The 11,628-nt window shown below is 43.8% G+C and overlaps 4 protein-coding genes across 4 annotated transcripts in view; 3 read left to right on the forward strand and 1 right to left on the reverse strand.

Moving 5' to 3' along the window:
* Positions 1-133: 133 nt before the first annotated feature.
* EAE98_007335 (uncharacterized protein) lies at positions 134-2,655 on the forward strand (the record flags this gene model as incomplete). The annotated part of the gene is made up of 5 exons (XM_038954958.1): positions 134-442; positions 539-924; positions 1,014-1,122; positions 1,217-1,333; positions 1,426-2,655. 5 exons carry the CDS (start codon positions 134-136, stop codon positions 2,653-2,655), a joined length of 2,151 nt encoding a protein of 716 aa, XP_038808608.1.
* Positions 2,656-3,033: 378 nt separating this feature from the next.
* On the reverse strand, positions 3,034-5,103 carry EAE98_007336 (uncharacterized protein; the record flags this gene model as incomplete). Its single annotated transcript, XM_038954959.1, has 3 exons — positions 3,034-4,056; positions 4,104-4,624; positions 4,929-5,103. 3 exons carry the CDS (start codon positions 5,101-5,103, stop codon positions 3,034-3,036), a joined length of 1,719 nt encoding a protein of 572 aa, XP_038808609.1.
* Positions 5,104-5,371: 268 nt separating this feature from the next.
* On the forward strand, positions 5,372-7,246 carry EAE98_007337 (uncharacterized protein; the record flags this gene model as incomplete). The annotated part of the gene is made up of 6 exons (XM_038954960.1): positions 5,372-5,413; positions 5,464-5,558; positions 5,608-5,629; positions 5,684-5,920; positions 5,968-6,967; positions 7,020-7,246. 6 exons carry the CDS (start codon positions 5,372-5,374, stop codon positions 7,244-7,246), a joined length of 1,623 nt encoding a protein of 540 aa, XP_038808610.1.
* Positions 7,247-9,040: 1,794 nt separating this feature from the next.
* EAE98_007338 (uncharacterized protein) overlaps positions 9,041-11,628 on the forward strand; it is a gene marked incomplete at both ends in the record, with an annotated part of 3,091 nt that continues 503 nt past the window's right edge. Inside the window, 2 exons of the mRNA XM_038954961.1 lie at positions 9,041-10,807; positions 10,857-11,628. The exon at positions 10,857-11,628 is cut by the window's right edge and continues 151 nt beyond it. Coding sequence (XP_038808611.1) covers positions 9,041-10,807; positions 10,857-11,628 — 2,539 coding nt within the window. The remainder of the gene's footprint in view (positions 10,808-10,856) is intronic.

Raw genomic sequence — 11,628 nt, forward strand, 5'->3', positions numbered from 1 at the left:
AAAAGACACACTGAACAAAGCCTTCCAATTCCAAGGTACGCTCAACGAATCGCAAGCCAAAAGTTGGATAGACTTTATGTGTAACTACATGTATTGATCTTTGAAACACAATTCTCTAAAATCATACGTCAAGATGAATTTCGATCCAGCTATGGAAGAGGCCGAGAGATACCTCAAACAGAGCCAAGGATGGGCTCCAGTACACATTGGTAAAGACTGGGTTGCCGTCAAGCGTCTGGGTGAAGGTTCTTATGGTATAGCTACCCTGTTTGAATATCGAGGAAATAACCCAGATGTATCGCCGCGGAGGTTAGTGGTTAAACAGGAAGGAGGCGCAGGTTTGAATTTGAAACAGGAGAGTAGGATGATGCAAAGTCTTATGAAGTACGACAGTGACCATATCGTCAAGATATACAAGGCTTATCATCGGACTATGGGCACGGTAGGCTATTGCTTCCCTTTATGATTCAGCTCAGAAGATACCGCTTGCAGCGGAAGATACCCTGGTACTATGCTTTACTAATACAGTCGTAAATAGGGGACAAACGACGAGAAGGACCGGGCTATTGTGGATTATGCGAATTGGCTGGATACTGACAAGAAGCGCGACGCCAATATTAAGGTACAACTCAGGCGAAAATATGATGTCGCAAGAATTTATATAGAATTTGCATCTGGAGGGGACCTAGGAAGCTGGATGAACGAAAACTGCGAGTACCAGCACCCTCCAGAGGAATATATTTTTAGAATATGGGAATGTTTGTTGAAGGCACTGATGGTTTTGAAATATGGGACAGAGAATCCAAATGACACAATCTTTGAAAAAGCGCCAAAGGATCGTCAGCATCAACCAATTGCGCATTTTGATATCAAGGGGCCAAATAGTAAGTTGCTCCTACAAGCAGAGCTCGCTTGCCAGCAACGGTGCTAATATTGTATAGTCTTGTGAGTACAAGTCTTAGTATACATATTCTTTTCCATATTGGAGACAAGAGACACGAATGTAAACAGAGTGCATTGCAAATATACAGAACCTCTGTCAGAGGACTGAATGCTAAATATTTTTTCAACAGAATCGGTGATAATCCTCGACCAGGCCATGAACGTATATCAGTTCACAAGGTGCGTACAGACACGTACAGATATGTACAAAATCTCATGATTTCAAATGTTGCGAATTCAAACCCAAATAGTGCTAAACCAAGGCCAACCATAGCTTGCTGACTTCGGGCTCGCACTTGAAGTTCCTGACGCTGAAGAATTGAAAAGAAATGGTGTCAAACGACGAGCATGGCTCAAGATAGCTCAAGGACGCAACACCTATCATGCACCTGTATGAATCTTATTCATTAGTTTTCCTTGCACTTCAAGCTCCGCTTTCGATCAGGCTCACCATTCATGTCACTCAAACTAATTCATTAATAGGAGCAATATGCGGTCAGCAACCCAAACCGCGTAATAGGCACCTCAACCGACCTGTGGAATGTCGCTAATGTTATTTACCAATGCCTAGTAAATAACAATCCTGTGCCCGACAATGAGATCTTCGAGACGGGAGTCGACCCCGACCCCCATATAACATTCTCAACCATGGGCAGATATCTCTTGCATCCCGAACTAGAAGTTTATAGTAGGAGATTTAGGGGTTTGATCTTAAAGTCTTTAGCACTTCACCCCGGAGCACGTCCGGATGTACGGGATTTACTAGTACAGGTACAAGAATCTGTAGATTTTTGGAATTTTGGCGATAGCCATGACTTGTTTTTGGAAGGCATTTATGGGGGGGAATATGGGTGGGATGAAAAATATCCCGACGCTATTCGGGGATCAAAAAAAGATGAAGGTATGCAGGTGATCAGGTTGCAAAGGGAGAGGCGTCCACGAAGACCAGACTACAGTAATCCAAGGTGGTGGAAACCGGCCGAAGATGAATATGATTATGATGATTCTGATCTTTTGTTTCCGACTCGCAAGGCGCTTCAAATGGGGTATAGAGAAATGCCGTTCGAATTGGGAGAACCGATACGCAACCCGGCATTCCCTAATTGGAGAGCAGTCGGACCAGATGGAAAGCCGGTGCAAGATCCTGTAGCGCCAGACTTTGATGATCCACAAGATGACCCTGAGGATGATGCAGAAGATGATCTAGTCGATCCAGGATACTATCCGAAAGGAGGAGATCAACGCGCCTACAACCAGGGAAAAGGAAAAAGAAAATTAGAACCAATATTCGAAAGGGCCTTGGCCATCGAGCGAGGCGTCCAAAGAATGCGCACACCCGAAGAACAAGAAGCTGGTCCCTGGATAAAGACCCCTGCTCCTGTCAATATCGCCCCACAGAGACGACCTGGAGGCATACCCCGAAAACCCAAACGCCGAAAAGTCCCACGTAAACGTAAACAACTTCGTGTGGCGCCTTACCGCGATGCAAAGAGACAGCGAATAGAGGAACCTAACTCTCCCAAGTTTTATGGAAAGGAATATAGAATCAATACTGCGGGGAAACTGATGGTTCGGCGTGCGGGACCTTCGCCTGGAACGGGAGAAGTGGAGGTGGAGAGGAGCACGCCGTGGGCTTTGAATCGACCAAGTCCGAAAAAGCCTGTGGTTAGAAGGGAACAAGATAACTATGATAACTGGTATAATGAGGCTTGAGATGTGGAATGGATTTCAAGGTTGTGGACCGAACTTTCTCGATTACTTTAGAGGGCATATTTTGAAAGGAGGAAAAGATTGTTCGCTGTGCTGGGGGACTTATGCGCGAATGGCCAGAGTCCAAGCGATGTTTAGGTATTTTAGTCAAGCTGCTATATTGAAGGCATATATTGAAAGTATAGTGAAAGTAAATTGAATTTTATATCTTATTGTAATGTTAGATAGGTAGTATAGTATCAGATTTCAATGAAATTCCGTTCTCCTGAGCTATTTTTTGTTTGAAGTAATACAAACCTAGGTATCTCTCCAATAGAAAAGACGAGGTAGAATTGCAAAGAACTAACGCCTGTCTCTATGGAACCCAGGAATAACAGAAGATTATAATTCGTCAACTACAGGCATGTCGTTACCAACACCGATCTCGGGTTCGACAATTACATTCCCTACTTCGATTTCCTCGGCAGCTGGCTCTGAGTTGGTTTCTGTACTTTTCAAAAAATCATCAACTACTAATCTTGCGACATTTTTCCCCATCAATGCACTTGTTTCCATAGTGCTGATGAAAGATTCGATACCGCTAGTGTAGTAGATACCAGGCGCTAGTTGAATCTCTTCGAATGTTACGCGAGGGTATTCGTATGGATACGAGTTCCAGACGTGGGGGTAGTACCATGTTATTGTGTTATTTGCTGTGGGAGAAATGGTGGTAAGGTCTTCAGGAACAGGGATTTCGCTGTTGAGGACTGAGGAAAGGAACTCGGAAGTCAAGGGGCGAGGAGAGAAGATCTTGTAAAGGTTTTCGTATTCGAGGGTGGTAGGATTGATAACTTTGCGAAGAGTGGAGATGGAGAAAAAGCCAACAGGGCCGGCGAAGTCTTTGGGATCAGTAGGAGCGGGGATATTTTTGGGGAGAGTGGTGAGGATTGTGGTAGGGACCTCTTCAGTGGGGCCGAGGTTGAAATAGGCTGGGTTGAGGCCATAGGGAGAGGTAAAGAGGGTTACGTGAAGGGTTACGTAGGGGATCTCGTCGGGGGTATGTTGAAGGAGGTCAGACGACAATTTGATGTCGGTGTATTGAAGTGGAGCGGCGATAATGACGGTGTCGAATGGTTCTTCATTAATATGAGAAACACCGACAGCATCTGTAGTAATGGTTTTGACATTGTACCTTTCTTGATCTCGAACTTGGGAAATCTCGGTGATGGTGTGGTTTAGACGAACAGTGGCATTTGAGGATTGAATCATGTTGTCAAAGATTTGCCAATTGCCACCTTGAATCTGCATTGCGCCTTCGATTGCCATACAAACCATGGTCTCTACGCCATGAATGACGTTTAGGTTTTGACCATAGTTGACCCGAGTAGATGCTTGAATCAGATCAGTTGTGAATGATCCTTCAATCTGAATTTTGTTAGTTTCATCACGATAGGACATACATTTAGACTCACATTGTTTTGAGCCAAAAACTGTTCGCCCGTGACGGATGCCACAGTCTTGAGGTCTAGTTCCTCTATCCGTTCCGTGAGAGATCTAAATGGAAAGTATGGTGCTTCATAAAGTTGTAGGAACTTTCCAACCACAGTTTTCATCAAGCGTTGAGTCTTCAATGGGGCAAGTCCATATTTCCAAAACATCTTTGCAATGTCCCAATACTTCCAATCGCTATCCTTCTGAGTATAAACAAATTCTGCGCCATCCCAGATACCAAGGATTTCAGCTACTTCGGTATTGGATGATTTTGCATGCAAGTCGAATTCTCGGCTTGCATTCTTTAGAATTACGTTGACATCAACGAAGATACTAGCTCCCAATTCCACGGGCTCCAATGAATTACCATATGCGTTCACTGTGGTCGAACGACCTCCAATATAAGAGGATCGTTCGAAAACAGTTACATTAATTGCAAGGTCGGATTCAGCAGCATACTTCTGTAAATGATATGCCGAGGAAGACCCGCCTGCTCCAGCACCTGATATTCTGTTAGTGAAAGACAATCGGGATATTGCTTGTATTTTGAAGCTAAATAGAAGTATATATCGTTGTAATATCTGATGGGTATGCAGCTTTCCATGAACCTCGAGGTAATATGCAAGAGAAACGAAGGCAACAGATAGATAGTAGCCAGCTAAGGGATGGGGCAATACCCCTATTTTGGGTCCCCTTTGAAAGACAGGAATTATAACAAAAGTTGTTCTCAATAAAGGGAAGATCATCATGGAAGATCACACTGCAACATTGATGATAACGATATGGAAAGGAATATCAATACATACCAATAATTGCAATTCGTTTTGCATGACTATCCGCATACTCGTACGTTGTTGATTCTATGATAGGCTCTTGTTCAGCAACAGCTTGAAATTTAAATGGCCATGACAAAAACCCAAGACTTTCTCCAGAGAGAAGAGTGACAATAAATGCCAATACGAGATTCCAGCCTCGATACATTTTGAAAATATTGAATAAACAATGAACAAATAATTGATAGAATTATGTGTTAACAGATTCGTGGTCAGCGTAAACAATGCCTTGCAGCTTAAAGTGGTAGCCTCGCCGTAGTACCAAATTGAGACTAGCGTGAACCTCGTGTGGGAATTCACGTCGCCCATAGAAAAAAAAGCTCGCGACGTTGAGGGACAAAATACACAGCTTCTCGCCACGATAACGCCATATAACTTCATTTTAATTACATACGAAGTTATTGTATTCTGTCAGAATGTCTGCCGCACAACTATTGAACCCAAAGGCGGAGTCCAGAGTATGATTTTTCCTATCTAAATTTGAGGTGCAGCTACTGATTTGTAGTAGAGAAGAGGGGAAGCTTTGAAAGTCAATATCAGTGCAGGTGAAGGTTTACAAGATGTTTTAAAGTCAAACTTGGGTCCTATGGGAACCATTAAAATGTTAGTTTTCGTCCTCCCCTGAGCCTAGGATATGCTAACATTTCTAAAGGTTGGTTGACGGTGCTGGAGCGGTATGAAAGCCTTATTGATGCAACGAATATAACCCTCTGATAATCGGTCCGCAGATAAAACTTACAAAGGATGGAAACGTTCTGTTACGTGAAATGCAAATACAAAACCCTACGGCAGTTATGATTGCACGGGCAGCAACCGCACAAGATGATATTTGTGGTGATGGCACAACCTCAGTTGTTCTTCTCGTAGGAGAGCTTTTGAAACAGGCAGATAGATATATTTCCGAAGGTTTACATCCCAGAATTATCACAGATGGTTATGAGATTGCAAAGACAGAAGCGTTGAAGGTTGGTAGCATATCAACTATTGGCGGGGTAATACTGACACTTTGCAGTTCTTGGACACTTTTAAAATTGAGAAGGAAGTCGACCGTGAACTTTTACTTTGCGTTGCGCGAACCTCCCTTTCTACGAAACTTAACCACACCCTGGCGGAAAAGCTCACTCCTGATATCGTCGATGCGGTCTTATCGATTTACCAAGCCCCGGCAAAGCCTGATCTCCACATGGTCGAAATTATGAAGATGCAACACAGAACTGCCTCAGAGACTCAGTTGATTCGTGGTCTTGCGTTAGATCACGGTGCTAGACATCCAGATATGCCAAAGAAGGTCGAGAACGCATTTATTCTCAGCTTGAACGTCAGTTTGGAGTACGAGAAGTCCGAAATCAACTCCGGTTTCTACTATTCGAGCGCGGAACAAAGAGATAAACTCGTGGAGAGCGAGCGTCGTTTTGTTGACGAGAAATTGAGAAAAATTGTTGAGTTGAAGAAGGAGGTTTGCGGAAACGACCCCAAGAAAGGCTTCGTTATTATCAACCAGAAGGGTATTGATCCATTATCGCTCGATGTCTTGGTTAAGAACGGAATCTTTGCTCTGAGAAGAGCTAAGCGAAGAAACATGGAAAGATTACAATTAATTTGTGGTGGTACAGCACAGAACAGTGTGGATGATTTAACCCCTGAAATTCTTGGATGGGCTGGAAATGTTTATGAGCATCAATTGGGAGAGGAGAAGTACACTTTCATCGAGGATGTAAAGGAGCCGAAATCCGTGACCCTTCTCATCAAGGGACCAAATCAACACACCATTACTCAAATCACCGATGCAGTCCGTGATGGTCTTCGAAGTGTTTACAACATGATTGTAGACAAGAGCGTTGTACCAGGAGCTGGTGCTTTCCAGGTTGCTTGCGCAGCACATTTGAACAGCGAAGCTTTCCGCAAGACTGTCAAGGGTAAGGCGAAGTGGGGTGTTCAAGCTTTCGCTGATGCTCTTCTCGTTATTCCTAAAACTTTGGCAGCAAATGCTGGTCATGATATTCAAGATTCGCGTAAGTTGCATTTCCACCCGAATGTTATTCATCTCGCTAATATGTATCACAGTTGCTAGCTTACAAGATGAGCAAGCGGAGGGCAACGTTGTCGGTCTTGACCTCAAAACTGGCGAACCTATGGATCCAGTCTTGGAGGGTGTATATGATTCTTTCCGTGTACTGAGGAATTGTGTTGCATCGAGTTCTGGTATTGCATCCAATCTCTTGCTTTGTGATGAATTGCTCAAGGCACGTCAAATGGGTAGAGCAAAGGGACCGGGTGATATGGATGGATAAAGTCATGAATAAAAGAAGCCTAATGATCATTTGTAACGACTTTATTGGGAAGGTAGACAAAATACATGCATGGTATTTTTATAGGTTCGCATCTCATTCGTTTTGAGATGTCACTCTGTATATTATTACCGTATCTAGAGAGGCCATGTAGAGTGTCTACCATATTCATACCTAGGTAAATAGAGATGAAATGAATGATTTGATGAAAATGATTATTATGATGTATATGTATGTACCTAGGTAGTTTACAACAATTCCCCTCCCAAGAGGACTTTCTCCGCATTTCTTGTCTTGGTAATGATGGATATTTGTTTCGGATAAGCTCTGCCGTGCCAAGAAGTGGCTGTGGATGTTTTGGATGATTTGCGGCATAGGTGGCCGTCTCCCGAATTGGATGATGTGTGTGAGAGGTGTGAGAGCTGTCGGAGCTGGAGTCTTGAGTCTTGAGCTTTTGGAATGATTTGATTGCTTATTATTATTATTATTATTATTATCATCATGTCATGTGCCGACTCGCATATTGAGGAGTGATGGGAGGGTGATGGATTGAGGAATTGAGGAATTGACCTGATTGTCGGGATGATCGGATCGTCCTGGATAGAGAATTGGAAAGTTGATTCCCAGGAGAAGTGAGTGAGCGTGTTACAGGAGTTTAGGTTACCAGGAGTTGGGTTTCTAGAAATTGATATAAAGAACCACTTTATTCAGATATTAAAAGGGGGGGGAGATTGATTAATTTGATGCTTATATTCAGGGTTATGTTTTTTTTTTCCCTTTTCTACTTTACGAGTACTTTGTACGGAGTGCTCGCTGGATCATCGGGACCGAATGGAATGGGATGTTTGTTAGGTATGGATTGGATTGGATAATTGGAGGCTTCTCGTATTCGCCGGGTTGGACGGAAGGGAGGATGGAAGGTGTGAAGATTGAGATTGGAAGGTTGGAAGAGTGGAAGTCTTCTTTAAGAATGCGAGTGAGTGTGTATATGCCGTATATGCCGTATACGCCGTATACGCCGTACATACCTAGTAGTTTCTTTGATGGAAGAACAAGAGAAAGAGTGGATAGATAGGATAGGTTAGGTACCGGCACCGCGATATTAATAGTTTCATCATTCACTCCTTTCACGGAGATATTGAAGATACTCGTACATCATACCGGTACTACCTAGGTAGGAATCATTCATGGCGGCCCCTAAATTTCCAGCTGATACACTTTCATCCCCACATCAAAGATCTCTCTTTTCCTCATTCGTCACATTTGGATGCTTGAGATCTCAGACGCCACAACTCAAACCTATCAAAAGCAATATGTATCTTACTATGAGTCCATGCCATGACCTCCACTTGCTCCAATTGTCCTCGAGGGATCCACTGAACTCTAAAAGAACTATAACAAACGCCAAGAGCTATGAGCGTGCTACTCCGTACATGAGAGTGAGAGTACAAGTAATGTCATGTAGCAACTACAAAGTCGACAATCCCTCGAGGACCCAAGGACTATACATTCACCATTTCACACAACGGAATATAGGATTCGGCCAGATAATTCCTATTGGAGTAAAGTACTCGTCACCAACATTCTTTAAGACAAAATACCTATGAAGACTCGGAGTCCTTACTTGTGGCATTAATAGCTTGGAAGCGTGATGAGGATATTATTGGTTCAAAACCTATCAACATTTATTCCACGCTGAACACGCGACACCACCTCCGACCCCCCAAGTACCACCACTCTTTCTTTTCCAATTGCTAAAACTTCTGGTCGAGAGACCACGAAGTAGCAATTCGCATCATGTTGCGAATTCGCAGATACCGTGCTCTGCTTATTTTTGCCGTCTTTATAACAGCCATTCTCGTTCGTTTTACACACATAAGGGATTGGGAAAGTTATACTGTAGGAGGCCCTGTCGACATCCCTGACTCGAAATTTGCATCAGAAAAGGGAGAACCATACACATATACACCAAATGGAGGCCATCCAATTGCACCGGAAACTCTGAAAGAACAATCAGAAGAGCCATTGAAGCCTGCAGAGGATGAAATTAAACCGGCACCAAAGGTCGCAGAAAAGACATCCTCCACAACTAGCAGTACATCGACCACTTCGAATGTTATTGCGATTCAAACAATAGATACAACTGTGCCGAAATATACTCTTCCAGACAGGAAGCCACCAACCCAAGGTGTCTACGAGGATACAGGGTTTGAAGATCTTCATCCAATTGCGCCAGATGGAAGACAGGACTTTCCTGTTTTCTCAGCAGCACCTACTACCATTCACTGGTCTAAGCAAGCAGAACATTTCCCAGTACCTACTGAAAGTATTATCAATCTGCCAACTGGTGTGCCAATCTCAATTCCCAAGATTCAACATGTTTTCAATGACGAGACAACGGACGCAAAAATTACTCGGGAGAAGAGGCAAAATAAAGTCAAGGAGGAATTCTTGAGGTCATGGAAAGGTTACAAGAAGTTCGCATGGGGTCATGATGAACTTTCCCCTGTATCGACCAAATTTCGAGATCCATTTTGCGGATGGGCAGCAACTTTGGTGGATGGATTGGATACATTATGGATTATGGGATTTCATGATGAATTTGAAGAGGCCGTTAAGGCTGTTGAAAAGATTGATTTCACCACCACTCCAAGGATGGAAATACCAGTATTTGAAACTACCATTAGATATCTCGGTGGTCTTTTAGCTGCATATGATGTTAGCGGAGGAAAATTCCAGGCTCTCTTGGATAAAGCTACTGAACTGGCGGAGATATTAATGGGCGCTTTTGATACCCCAAACAGAATGCCGGTACTTCACTATCGATGGAAACCAGTCTTTGCATCTCAACCTCATCGTGCCAGTTCCAGATCTAATTTGGCTGAACTTGGATCATTGTCAATGGAGTTTACACGCCTTGCTCAACTTACAGGGGAACAACGTTATTATGATGCTGTAGCTCGAGTCACTATCGCTTTATCGGAATGGCAAGATCGCAACACAACTAATATTCCTGGAGTTTTCACAGAGGACGTCGATGCTTCAGGTTGTAATCGTACGGCCACCATGAAAAGAGAAAGGGAGAAATTCGAGGCTTCATTGGCAAAGGACTTTGCTCACAGCAATCCAAAGACGACTACACTTTTGGACGAATCCCCTGAGGGATATCAGCCGCCTTCACCAGAGAACGTAGAAGAGCCCAAGCCAAAGAAGAACCCTAGCTCGGAAGGAAAGATGTTGGAGATGCAAGTTCTCCCGGGTGAGCCTGGAAAAGCGCGTATCAAGGGGTGGGAAGAAGGAGGCGTGATGAAAAGAGATCTGGAAGAACCAGCATCAACTAGCTCGACCACGGCATCTTCACCACCTGCGCCAGCAGCAGGTCTTCCTCCAGTAAGCAGAACTGGAAGTGGTCTTAGCCATCAAGTTGCGCCGGACCTACCAACAGTCGGGTCATCAAGTGAATGGGACTGCGTCAAGCAAGGTCTGGAGTCGTATACCATTCACGGTAGACAGAAGTTTTCGATGGGTGGTGGACAAGATTCCACGTATGAGTATTACCCCAAGGTATGGATCAAACTTGTCAAATCATTACATATAGCTAACACAGTTACAGCAATATATGCTTCTGGGTGGTCTTGAAGAAGTCTATAAAAAACTGTACATGAAGACCATCCCTGCCATACGGGATCATATGCTCTTTCGGCCAATGATTCCAGGAAATGACGACATTCTTATCTCTGGAAAAGTCACGAGCAATGGCATACGGGAAGAAGATCTATTGATTCCAGAGATTACACATTTAACTTGTTTCATTGGAGGTATGGTTGGAATGAGTGCGAAGGTTTTCGGCATCGAAGGAGATCTCGAGATTGCAAAGAAACTTACAGATGGTTGCGTCTGGGCGTATGGTGCAACCCCATCAGGAATTATGCCTGAAGAGTCAGAAGTTATTGCATGCGAGAGTGTTGAAAATTGCTCTTGGAATCAAACCCTCTATTATGAACGCTTAGATACTTCCGCCGCCTACAGAGATGCGAATCTTAAGGAGTATATCGAAAACAAGGAGAGACTTGATGCCGAAGCAAAGGAGATGAGTTTGAACCCCACAGATGCTGCGCGTGAGCAGAACGCTTTGGCTAAAGCAGAGGCTGTTGGTGGACCTCAAGGATATGTCGGTCATAAAGATACTCCTTCTTTAGCAAAAGACTCGGCGGAGACAAAATCCGAAGACGAAAGTGCCTTCAAACCAAAGGATGTACCTGCATCGCTGACGAAACGCCAAACTGGCGCCGCTGATGGTCCTGAAAAGGAGGATATGTTCAAGCTGAAATCCGCAAACACGGAAAAGGAATTGGAAAGTATGGCTGGAGGTCGTCAATTGGAGA

The sequence above is a fragment of the Botrytis deweyae genome (assembly GCF_014898535.1).
Source record: "Botrytis deweyae strain B1 chromosome Unknown BDEW_017, whole genome shotgun sequence".
In the NCBI taxonomy this organism is placed as follows: Eukaryota; Fungi; Ascomycota; class Leotiomycetes; order Helotiales; family Sclerotiniaceae; genus Botrytis; species Botrytis deweyae.